This window comes from Mytilus trossulus, chromosome 14, assembly GCF_036588685.1.
Source record: "Mytilus trossulus isolate FHL-02 chromosome 14, PNRI_Mtr1.1.1.hap1, whole genome shotgun sequence".
NCBI classification, from domain to species: domain Eukaryota; kingdom Metazoa; phylum Mollusca; class Bivalvia; order Mytilida; family Mytilidae; genus Mytilus; species Mytilus trossulus.
In genome coordinates this window covers 44,160,716-44,173,213 of record NC_086386.1, presented here as the reverse complement: position 1 = coordinate 44,173,213, position 12,498 = coordinate 44,160,716, and the positions used below count along the sequence as shown (strand labels likewise).

Here is a 12,498-nt window from a genome sequence, read left to right as displayed (position 1 = left end):
GTCTTTGGTATCTGGCGCCTCTTTTTAAGCACAATACTATCCCCCTCTTTAGTACCTAGGTCAAATAATTACCTGTTCCTGAGATGATTAAGTAGAAGTTGTCTGCCATATGTCCTTGTCTAATAATAACACGCTTGTCTTCAAAGCTGTAAACAGTTATATGACAAACATAACACTAAAATTATTTATTTTTAAATTAAAATTTCGGTTGGTATAATTCATGGTAGGAAACGCTTACGATGGGCGAATTCGGATATTTTGTTTTGGTCCTTATTGATTAAAGAGCTCCTTCTGTGGCATCCGTAGCTTTTCGATGTTTAAGCTTGAGAGATACTGAAAAGAGAAATCCAGCAAAAATTCTCGGACAAATGAAAGCTATAAAGTGTTTTTGGTGATTTTTTTTTATGTTTTGTTTTCAAATTTGCCTTGTCGACGTACCCATGGTACCCGATTTCCTTCCTTATGTTTTTCAGATCATGCAATCCCTTCAGCTTTTATTTGATGAATTTATTAGTATCTTTCCAATCAGTTAATGGGATTAGAACATCAGTTAATTACTGTGCCCTAAATTATGCTATTATTTTTCGGTATATATAAATATAAATTTTTGATATAGTGAATAAAATATTGAATCCTTGGTCGAAACAGTCGCCATTCAATATTGATTTGTGTGTTTTATACGAGACTTATAACTAATGTGAACGTTAACTCAAAACATTTTGTTTTTTTACATTCACTTTTAGTGAAGGATTTCATACGAAAACGACTTACTGTTCATACCAACCGACACGAACTAAAGATCTTTGCATGGTGATTGGAAATTCACTGAATGCATTTACTGCTTGGTTTAACGCTAGAAGTGCAATTTTTAGGTGATCCTCTGTTCTTTCGTCAGGGTCCATTGACAACACTGTCTTTGCTTCGTTGCTGAGACATGCCTACATAAAATTGTGGTTTATACTAAAAGTCTGAAATTTATCTATATAATGTGAAACATGCAGTATATATCTATTCCTATTTTCTAATTCAGCTTAGACAAATTGAATATATAAATGTATTGAAATAATAGAACTGAATAAACTGCTTGGATTATTAATATCATTGTTAAGTTGAACTCTTTTGGTTTGAATTTAAAGGCTAAACATACTTACTTCTCGTCTGGCTTTATAGTCTGCTGGATCGAAACTTAATCCATGCATCTCAAACTCACGTCTGGTAGACATGAAGTCTTGTGCCCAGGAAAACAGTTTGCCTTCATTGCGAGAGTTTTGTCCATTGTTTATTACTGTAGCTTTAAGTAGAGTCTGTACATTTTTAACTGCCCTTCGGAACCTGACAAGAGGCTGAAATAAGTAAAAACATCAAGATAAGTTAAGTTTTAATAGTATTCTTCAAACCGCGCATTTAGTTCAATTTCTTTACTGTAGAGACTGGTGGAGTCGACGCATAAGCCTCAAATTTTTAGACAAAAATCAAATAAACATTTAAGGAAGCTGGCTTGTCATGTTTTGTTTTTTTTTGTCAGTTTTTCGGTATCCTCTGGTTTTATCGGTTTGAATGCCTTGAAAAATTTTGCCCGGTGACCCCCCATTTTACTTTTTGTAAATCTTTTACATGTATAATGATAAGCCATCTGTAAATGTCTTACCCAATTTTTATTTCTTTTTAACAGCTTTTGAGAACTTTAACTTGTCAATGATAAATCTATGAAAAGTCAAAAGAGAATATTTTCCCGCCAAAAATTCAATGGCTAATATCTCGAAAACAAGCATGGTGACCAATATATTTTGTTTGCTCTTTGAATTCTTTTATAAATTCCCTATCAATATAAACCAGTGTTAATTATTTTGAAACTGAGGAGCGAACTCCCTTAAGGACCGAGAAGATATCTCCTACTAACACATAGACAATCATGTCATTTATTTTTTTATCTCAGAATGTCATATGAGTATACACGTTCAGGATATAAAAAAAATGGATAAGAATGTTTATTGCCTAATACCTAAGATCTAATCTATTCTATTCAATGGATATTAGTACTATTTCTTTAAACAAAAAGGATATTCAATGACGCCATCACACAAGATAGGGAAAAGGCGAGAACAGATCTAAACAAACTACAAAGGAAACTAAACATTGGTTAATGAAAAATGAAATAAAACAGGAATAAACTAAAAATTTCTTGATGACAATTATTGCACTTATCGTGTTACTGGGGTTTATTTAAAAAAAAAATGCTTACTATAATAAACGAGATACGCAGGATGGGGTTGTAGCTTAAACAAATAAAACTTATTTGTTTCATAGATACTCTAACAACCGAATTAGATCATATTTGTTAAACTGTATATAAATCACATAATCTGTAGTTAATGTGCTACTATCCACATCTGTTTCGCCTTATTATGAAGTGTTTGGATATCCCTTTTAATTCGAAGTTAAAGAAATTGTCTTAACACTTATCATTTGGTAGAAACATCCGGTTGCTTCAATGATATTGTGTTAAGTTAGATATATTTTATTATGGCGTACATTTATATAGTTTGTGTTTCTGATCATAAGCATCCTGATTGTTAAATGCTGCAATTGGTTGCATTGACAAATATGAAAAGTCAATCACATTAGTAATTGTCTGCCTACCTGAATGACAATTATAGGAGCGGTTTCCGTTTCATCAATTAATGTCTCTGGGGTTGAAATCCTCTTATTAATTGGGTCATAGGAATATTTAGACGCTTTCAGCTTTGTTTTCCAATGTCTTCGTTTCCGAATAACAATTTCACCGTTGATAAGCAGGGCTATTATTCCACTTTGTCTATATTGTTCAAACAAAGACATATGCCCCGATTCATGATATTGTAGTTTTATATCCGGTAAGAAAGACGACAAATTATGAAACACTATTGGTTTAGGAAACAACATTCCATCGCTTCGAAACCGTACCATTCGCACACTATTGCAGATTGTACTGCCATTTTCCTTTAGATTTGATGAATCTGATTTTATAGGTCCTAGTGGCAATTGTTTTCGAATTGGCAGAAAAGTTGTTCTCAAAGTACTTAGTTCTTCAAACTTCATTGCAATATCATTCAAGATATTAAACTATATAAAACTTCCGTCAGAAGAGATTTTTTTAAACAGTAGTTATTAAACTTTTTTGGTGTAAATATCTTATCGCACTGTTCAGTAACATCCATGGTAATAACTTTTATATTTAAATTTGAAGTCGAAGCTATTTCTCATTATTCTGTAATTTCTAAGGTTTATGGGAATAATCAGCTGGACGACTTAGCTGTAAATGAACAATGCCTTCTTTGGCTGATCTGTCAATACTAAGACTGCGCAAAGGACAACATCGTCCATTATATAGAATAACAACTATCAATATTTATCAGGACGAGGTTATTTTGAATTTGTTTACACTGGGAAATCAACAGAAACTGGAATTGAATTTAAATTTAAAGAAAAGGTGTAATTAGATTTTATTATTATGTGTTTTCTTATTCGTTAAAAGGTTGTAGAAATTGATTTAACACCAGTTGAAATTCAGTAAATCGCTTGAATTTATATTGATCTTATATAAAAAATCTTTATTCGATTTGACCCTAAGTTGGAAAATATATAATTACCTTTATTGTTGTTTTATGATAGATTTGTATGAAAAATCACAGTTTTCAAAAGTTATAATCAGAGCACTGTGGTACAGAAATGTAAGTAATTCAATTGATTCATGGCCACAAAGATGACAATCTGTCTTCATATAGGTAAATTGTTTGTTCTTTTTAAACTCCAAAGCTATCGAGGTAATTCGAATTATGTACAAAGATTTTATTCAATATATTACGAAGGTGTTGATATTCAATAAACGATAAATATATTGTTTGTCAACGATCAAGTTCACATAAAGAAGGACATTAACGAAAGTAAATACTTGATGTTTACAACAATTCTTTACGGTAATGAAATTGAATAGTTGAATAGCGGTAATTTAGAAATTATAGGTGACTAATCTATTCACCTGTCGCATAGATGTCAACTTTGTAAAAATATGAAAAATGACATTTAAAGATGAAAAACTGTAAATCTTCCGTTTAATCTACTGTAGAGATTCATCCTATATAATTATTTTATTTAACTTGTATTTACTTTGCTCGAATTAAGCTAACATCGTGATATTACTAAATATTATATTATAAAACATCACATCCCCTAGAGTGTAAAGTTAAAACATTGGCTTAATTCTATTCTCTATTTTATACGTAGATGTTAAGAAGACATTTAGTGAGAGGCCCATAAGTACCCGGATAATAGTTTTTACCCATAACCTGCATCATCGAAATTAAGTTTTGAATGATGTGTTTACGCCACACTCTCCCCTTGTCGTGTGTAAAAAAATATATAGTCAAAGATTTCTTTCCATCCGATTGAAACCAAGAAGGGATAATTTTCTTTTAACCTTTCATACACCATTCCTGTTATGTTTATCGAAAATTGCCAAGTAGTTTACAGAATAATATGAAAAAGTGATTTTGCATAGTCCATAATGTACCAAAACTCCCGCCGCGATCGACACTAAATATGGAAGGTTGACAAATTTATCCAATAATCATACCCCTCATGTTTTAAGGGAAGCTGGCTTGTCATGTTTAAGATTTTTTGTCAGATTTTCGGAATCCTCTGGTTTTATCCATTTGAATGCCTTGAAAAAATTTGCCTGTTGACCCTAATTTTTCTTTTTGTAAATCTTTTACATGTATAATGATAAGCCTTTTGTCTTATAAAACTTTAATTACTTTTTAACAATTTTTGAGAACTTCAACTTGTCAATGATAAAGCTATAAAAAGTCAAGAGAGAATATTTTCCCGCCAAAATTTCAATGGCTAATATTTCGAAATCAAGCACGGTGCCCTATATACTTTGTTTGCTTTTTGGATTAATTTCCTTTATTAATCCCCTATCTATATAATCTAGTGTTAATTACTTTGGAACTGAGAAGCGAACTCCATTAATACATTTCCTTATGTAGTTTAAAATAAAACGATTGATGAAGTTTGTCAACTAATCTGCCATGCTTTATGTTTTATATCAGTCTTCAGTTAAATGAAGATGCATTTAAAAAAAGCCTTCCACCAAAGTTACTACTGTTATCATATACCTTTGTGAGCACGGTATAAGAGGTTTCAGAATGGGAGAAGACAGTGTGACCAGGTGAGCTAGATAATAAATATTTTTCGTCTTATATAAAATGTTTAGAATATAGTATAATTATCTATCATTTTCTATAACACAAAAAAAACATAAATATGTAGTTTGGGGGAATAAGATAAAAAAGTTGAAATGGTTTCATTTGAAAAAAAACCCATTCATATAACCTTTGAATAACGTGTTTTATTCAACAGTCATATTATTTAAAGAGCGGTTACGGAACCTGTTTGGCCAAAACGCAGAAGTTGAAATATAATTGTGAAGATCGACCACGCTGTCCATTTGTGAAGAGGCTATATTTCACTTTCAATATTTTTGCTACGAACAAGTGAACTATCGCATAATTTTGGATTATCACCACTTGATGAAAGGCATAGCTGATGGGCTGCGAATTGTTAAAAGAAACTGCACGGTAGACAATGGTATTGTACTTGCATTAATATTACACTTACACTTATGCTACCGTATTGTTTATTAAAAAAATAATCTCAAATAGCATAGCTCATATCGGATACGATTGAATTTATTGCACAGTATTTACCTAACCATCAACATTCCTCTTATTGACAAAGTTTTAGTATTGATAGTGAATGATATTTTTAAATCAAACAAATAAAACGAGACTTAACTCTTATATACCATCTGATAACAATTACACCTGGACTATTTATTGGCTTGCTTTCGTTCTATTGTACTATTTCATTTAAGGTATTGTCAATTTTATGAACATGTACCTTTTTCTTTTTTCCTTTTTTTTAATTCTGTACGTATCTTTCCTTTCCGTTTGGTCATAAGTCTTATATTTGTTGCCATTATTTCCTAATATTCTTAATAAGCAATATATACATTATATAATAGTGTTATGTTTAGCTGCACACCTAGTAAGGTGCATTAGTTGCATATTGTTATTATTTATCACATCCAATTATCTTTTTTGCGTTCTTATTTTCAGCGAATGTTGTTATCCACTCAAAGTCAAGTATACTTCCAATCATATTCGGTTAACCTCAGATGCAAATTTTGAATGAATTTTGTCTGAACATATTTTGCAAACAATACATGGTACGATCCGGTAAATACTCCCCTCGAAGTTACTTGATCATTATTTTAAAGTTTTATATGTTTTTACATTAGTTCAATCTCAATAGCGAATGCTATTTTAGAGAAAGTGATCGATATTTGGTCCAAAAAAGCTTCATTAAAGAACAATTATTGATAACTGTAGTATCTAAATCTAGTTTATAGAACGACGAATAAAAGTGATGGGCTACTCTGGTCATAAAATGGAATTAGAGATGCAGATTGGAATGAAAATTGTGATTCTTGAAAAAAGTATAAATCAGGTATTTTACCGAGGCAAGTGTAAGATACTATCCAACAATTTGCAAGGCCTGAATAGACCTGTCAATATTATCGAGATAATCACATTGTAAAAAACTAAGGCTCCTTCTACCTCAGGCAATGTTGGTCTTAGATGAATTTCACTTTTCTGTAGCGGTCACGTTTAGCTTGTCTAAAATCAGACATTTGTACGTTCTTGGATTTCAAGTGCTTGGGTGATGGTTGCGCGTTCATGATCGAGAAAAACAACAAAGAGCTTCGTACTCACAAAATTGTAAAAGTTCTATTTCTTTGTATCGACATTGCTAACTTGCATACTGCAGGGTTTTTTTTTCATCAGCGTAGAAAGACAAGTATATGAGATTGATAAAAATGAGAATGAATAGCAGCTTTAAAATACATTGATGACCCGACGTAACCAAATGAAAAAAACAATAGGAAAACTTTGGTTACAATATTCCCATTTTTAAATGGAAAAAATGTATTTGTCCTTCAACGGCTAACAGCTTATTGTTGTTAAACATAATGGTAGCTGTCTGAGAAAACAAAGATAAAGAGGAAAATGACGAACAGCTTATTAAACAAGAAAGATTCATCGTCATCAATCAGCAATCTGATGAAGAAAACAATTTTATGTGTTATGAATGAAAAATGAAACTCTCGAGGTAGCCATTTTATTTTGTAGCGTCGAACGAATTAATGATTGATGACTTTAAAAAGTGAATTTTAACATGCATCTTAAAGCATCTCCTTGACAATTTTGTGATAATTTGTTTAATCATGACTTGTTTATAAAACAAACAAGTAGCAATTCAATAAGCGAAAAAATAGATAAAACATCAAAAGTTAATTTCTATCAGATTCACTGGACCGTGAATGATATCACATGTTATTAAAACGCCTAATTCTATACAAAGCAAAATATCTACTATCTGTATGGGAAAACTGTTTTGTCAATATTATGCTGGGTTGGTGGTTGTGATAAGAGAATTCGAATTGCGATATTAAAGCAAATAAAATGCATGGGTAATTAAATCAAATACATAAATCAACTCGGTTTAATAACAGAATGCACCGATAGTTTAACATGAAATACTGATTTTTGAGAAAAGTCAATGTTGGTTTATAAAAACAAATTTATTCTTCGGCTTGATGGTGCATACATATGCACAGTAACAAATCTAAAATGAAGTTTACGTAGGATTGCGAATATGATAAAGTTATCTGACAAAAAAATGTATTCTGCTTTCTTACATACTTAAATTACAATAATATCTTTCATTTATTGTGTGTGTGTATGGTTTATTTGAATTGCGTAATCGTTATTTACTAATAATAACTTTTATTTTAATTTAGTTCTATATCTATATATGTCATGAACTTGTGTTGTATATAATGCTTGAAATATTTGTCACTGAACATTAGACAAACAACAATCAATCAATCATTTCACTTATAATGCTCCAACCATTCAGTTGTCAAAAAAGGTACATGGCTATGTAATAAAGCAAGCCAAAATATTATACTTAATAATATATATAAAAAGTTCTGATACTTTAAAAGTCAAAACACACAAATACCGAACTCCGAGGAAAATTCAAAAAGGAAAATCAAAAATCAAAAGGCAAAATCAAAAGTCAAAACACATCAAACGAATGGATAACAACTGTCATATTCCTGACTTGGTACAGGCATTTTCTAATGTAGAAAATGGTGGATTGAACCTGGTTTTATAGCTAGCTAAACCTCTCACTTGTATGACAGTCGCATCAAATTCCATTACATTGTCAACGATGTATGAACAAAACAAACATACTCAAAGAGTAAAAATGTCAAAAATAGGGGTACAGCAGTCAATATTGTGTTATCATCTTAATTTCACTATAAAAACAACAAATGTAACGAAGAATCACAAAAAGGCATATATCAAATTTAACATACTCATTATAAGTATTACATATACAGGCAATCGTCATACATAAAATCAATACAAGTATACAGCTGTTAAATAGTCAACGGATTTAACTTAAACAAACTTCCAGGCCAGAAATCAAAACTGAGGGAAACACCTAAACTAAAAGAGAAAAAAAAACTGAACAACTGACCAGCAGAACTGATACAAAAAGCAACGCCAACATACTTGAATGTGAATATTGTTTGTGCATGGCAGTTATGATCTGAGATTGAATATTGTTGTTTTCAAACTGGACGTTAAGCAACCAACAATCAATCAATCAATGTTGTTTTCAATGTTCTTCGTGTATTGCTTTTAGTAAATTAAGAATAGAACACCTTGCTATTTGATAGTTTCCTTGAATATTGTACAATATGCGGATACAAAATCTCATAAAATCATTTCAAAATTGACACTTAAAAAAAAAATCAAATGATTATAAAAAAAAACTATATATAGAAGATGTGACAAAATTATATTATGTGAACAATTGCAATTGCCGAAAAGTACCTTAGTATTCTGAATATAAAAAGATTCTTAACAGAACACCCAAAATAAAATGTCTGCAAATCCTTAGGGGAATCATACGTTCAGGTTTGGTACAATTATTTGATTTACACAAAAAAAATACACTAAGAACGATTCATATTTTATAAGTTCATGTTAAAAGATCTCGATTAAATTTATCTATTTATGCTTTTAAAAAGTAAAATAACAAATGCGTACCTCCCAATTATGAACAGAAGTTTCCAATTCAGCATCCATTTTGTAATTATGTGAGGGAATAACAAAGACATCAAATACAGCTTTCAATGGTATCACCTTCATTTTATAAATAATCAAGATATTCAGAAAAGTGTAAATTTATCAATTTATCATTAAATGTTTCCATTTGAATTGATGAGTAATGATATAACCCTCTAATCCTTTTCAAATCAATTGTTCGACGCGATGATACATTGAACAAAAGGCCGTATACATGGTACAACCCTGTCACTCACGTCGATGGGTTATTGTGTATTGCAAGTTTGATAAATAAATGTCACACATCCTTATTAAAGATACATAACTCGACAACAATGTGACATTTGTTTGTTTAATGAGATCAAAGAGAGGTAAACCTCTTTGTGTGTCATTCTAAAATTTTCTAAAAAGAACATTCAATTTGAATATTAATATTTTGAATTTTTGATTAAAATGTTGATACTAGGATAATCCCTAGTCGTGCTATAACTTATAGAATTGCACTACAAGACAGGTTTATTTAATAAACAAAGGTAATCAGGGATTAAAATGACATTGTTGTTTATGTCACTGATCAAATGATTTTGTTAACATTTGATTGCTTTCAATATCCAGTTAAAATAATCTAGTCTGTATGAAAAGTTTGCATTGAAACGAATGAAATCTCAACATAAGGCTAAAGTCAACATAAGGCTAAAGTAAGCCAATTTTTTATACCATGCATGTTGCGAAAAAGGAAAACCATATTAACTTGTATCAAGATATTGAGGACAAAAAAGAAGGCAACATATTAGAAGCTATATAGCACAATTTTCTGAGTTCCTATTCGAATACGTTACACCGAACTTACCAGACACTTTCCACTGTCCCAGGTTAGAGGGAGGGTTGGGATCCCGCTAATTTGTTTAACCCGCCACATTATTTATGTATGTGCCTGTCCCAAGTCAGGAGTCTGTAATTCAGTGGTTGTCGTTTGTTTATGTGTTACATATTTGTTTTTCGTTCATTTTTTTGCATTAATAAGGCCGTTATTTTTCTCGTCTGATTTGTTTTTCATTGTCTCATCGGGGCCTTTTTGTAGTTGATTATGCGGTATGGGCTTTGCTCATTGTTAAAGGCCGTACGGTGACCTATAATTGTTAATGTTTGTGTCATTTTGGTCTTTTGTGGATAGTTGTCTCATTGACAATCATACCACACCTTCTTTTTTTACTTATTTGTATTTATATGCTTATCTATCGTGTCAATATAAAACATTGGGATGCAGTTATTCTATTAAAGGATAAAATTGTTCGTTCACTTTCCCTCCATGTATATTGATTAACCCTTATCATTGACACTTACAACAGACCCACTCCCTTTTTGAGCGTAGAAAAAAAACAGTTACTCTAATTTCTTACGCTTTTTTTTAGTTATAACCGTTGAGTCAAAAGTTCTTTTTATACTTGTTATTTCATGCACTAAAATGTTTATTTAAGAATGTAAGAATAAATTCTTTGCACACTCGTGTTTGTTCTTTTACTGTTTCATAGATTTTATAAAAACGATTATAGGAAATTAAATATAAGTTACAAAAACGAATAATATGATTTTATAGACATAAAACTTGTTTCGTCAGGTATTAAGTGACCAAAAGTTTGGAAATGCTAAAATTAAAACGTTTGACAACATAAAAACACGTTAAGATAGGCTAATAGCGTATATGTGATACTTCGGGTCTTGTAAGTTTTCATGTAATTTCAACATCATTTATTAAGGTATGACTCGATTTATTGTGATTATAATGACTATATGATGTTTCCTTATAATTGATCTCCCGGTGTAACTCCTGCGAGCTGATGACGAGTGATGTCGGTTTTAATAGACTCTTTTCATGTTCTTACCTAACGTCAGTAGTGCCGTTTTGTTTTTCCACTAGGTAGTAACATGGGAAATTGATTGGAAGATCTAAGGATGTAGTCTGCATGTATCATGCACGTTTACATATTTTTAAGTACATCGTTGCATGCCAATTAATGATAAAAAAATCTAAACTTGTTATTTTGAGCAAGAATTCTTTATCTCCTACAAGAATTGATGTAAAGTAACGTATTTAGTTATTTGCATGTTTTCTCGTAACGTCGTAAAAATAACACATATACCCACAAATTTTATAATGTCATGTGTTTTTATTCCTTCTTTTGTGAAACAAAACTAGACCAATCATTGTCTTGTTTTAAGAAGTCATTGAACCTTCGTTTTGCATTGTATTTTAGGTGGATTATACAAGATTATAATGGACTATATTTCGAACTTATTCACTGGCCCCTAAACAAAAATGTGTCCCAGTTCAGTGATAATAGACGTCATACTAAACTCCAAAATATAAATTTAAACAGCATACAGGACTCACAAAGGCCAGAGGCGCCTGACTTGGAGCATGCGCAAAACAAATGCTGTGAGGCTAGACATGTTTTCGAGATCTCAACCATTCCCCTATGCATCTAGACAATGTACAAAAATAAAACACAGCAATACTCACAGTAAAACTCAGTTTAAAATTAGTCAGATGTCCGATGTCAGAATAGGTAATAAAAGAAACTAAACAAAATAATAATGATACATAAATTAACAAAGGACTACTACCAGATACTGATATGCCAGCTGTAGACATCAATTTAGCTGATTGAAAGATTATGTCTTCATCAGATGAACATCAAACACAGTCCCTCCCGTTAGGAATTTTGCATCATATCACCCTTTTAAAGTAAATGATAACTGGAGTAACAAAAAATGCATATACTATATTTTCGAAAGTTTCAACACAGCACACCAACACACAACTCCACCAAACATATGTACATATAGTGGTATGTTTTAGTAAAGTTTAGTTCAATGAGAGAGCCATCAATAACCATCAATGAAAGACAGACGAAAAAAAAACTTGAAACTTAATATTATCTAAATTATTGAAGTGTGTTCTTTACTGAGAAATCAATGTTTCAAGATCATGTGAATTTTGCAATAGTGAATTTAAAACTATATACAAATTCTTATTTTTCATCATAAAGATTAACCGTGTTTATGCCTGGTAGAGAGAGCCCTTTAGCATTCTGTCGTGGAAAAAAACCAACACAAGATCTCCGTTCAACCACGCCGTTTTCCTCATTGAAAACATAACTAGTTTTCCCTCATCGACAAATTAACGAATGATGGCGCGAAAACTAAGTTTCAGACAATGGCTACAACTAAAAAAAGTAAGAGTATTTCAGCA

The 12,498-nt window shown here is 31.2% G+C and overlaps 1 protein-coding gene across 4 annotated transcripts in view; it reads right to left on the bottom strand.

Annotated features, from left to right (window-relative positions):
* Positions 1–12,498, bottom strand: part of LOC134696279 (cyclic nucleotide-binding domain-containing protein 2-like) — a 30,221-nt gene that overhangs the window by 7,165 nt on the left and 10,558 nt on the right. For 2 of the 4 annotated variants that reach the window (XM_063557979.1, XM_063557978.1), the window contains exons 2-4: positions 1,152–1,343; positions 772–938; positions 73–146 (exon numbers count right to left, since the gene is read on the bottom strand). In XM_063557979.1, coding sequence (XP_063414049.1) covers positions 73–146; positions 772–938; positions 1,152–1,343 — 433 coding nt within the window. Of the gene's footprint in view, positions 1–72; positions 147–771; positions 939–1,151; positions 1,344–2,640; positions 3,356–9,227; positions 9,451–12,498 lie in introns of those variants that run through there. The other 2 variants (XM_063557980.1, XM_063557977.1) reach the window with 2 other exon arrangements.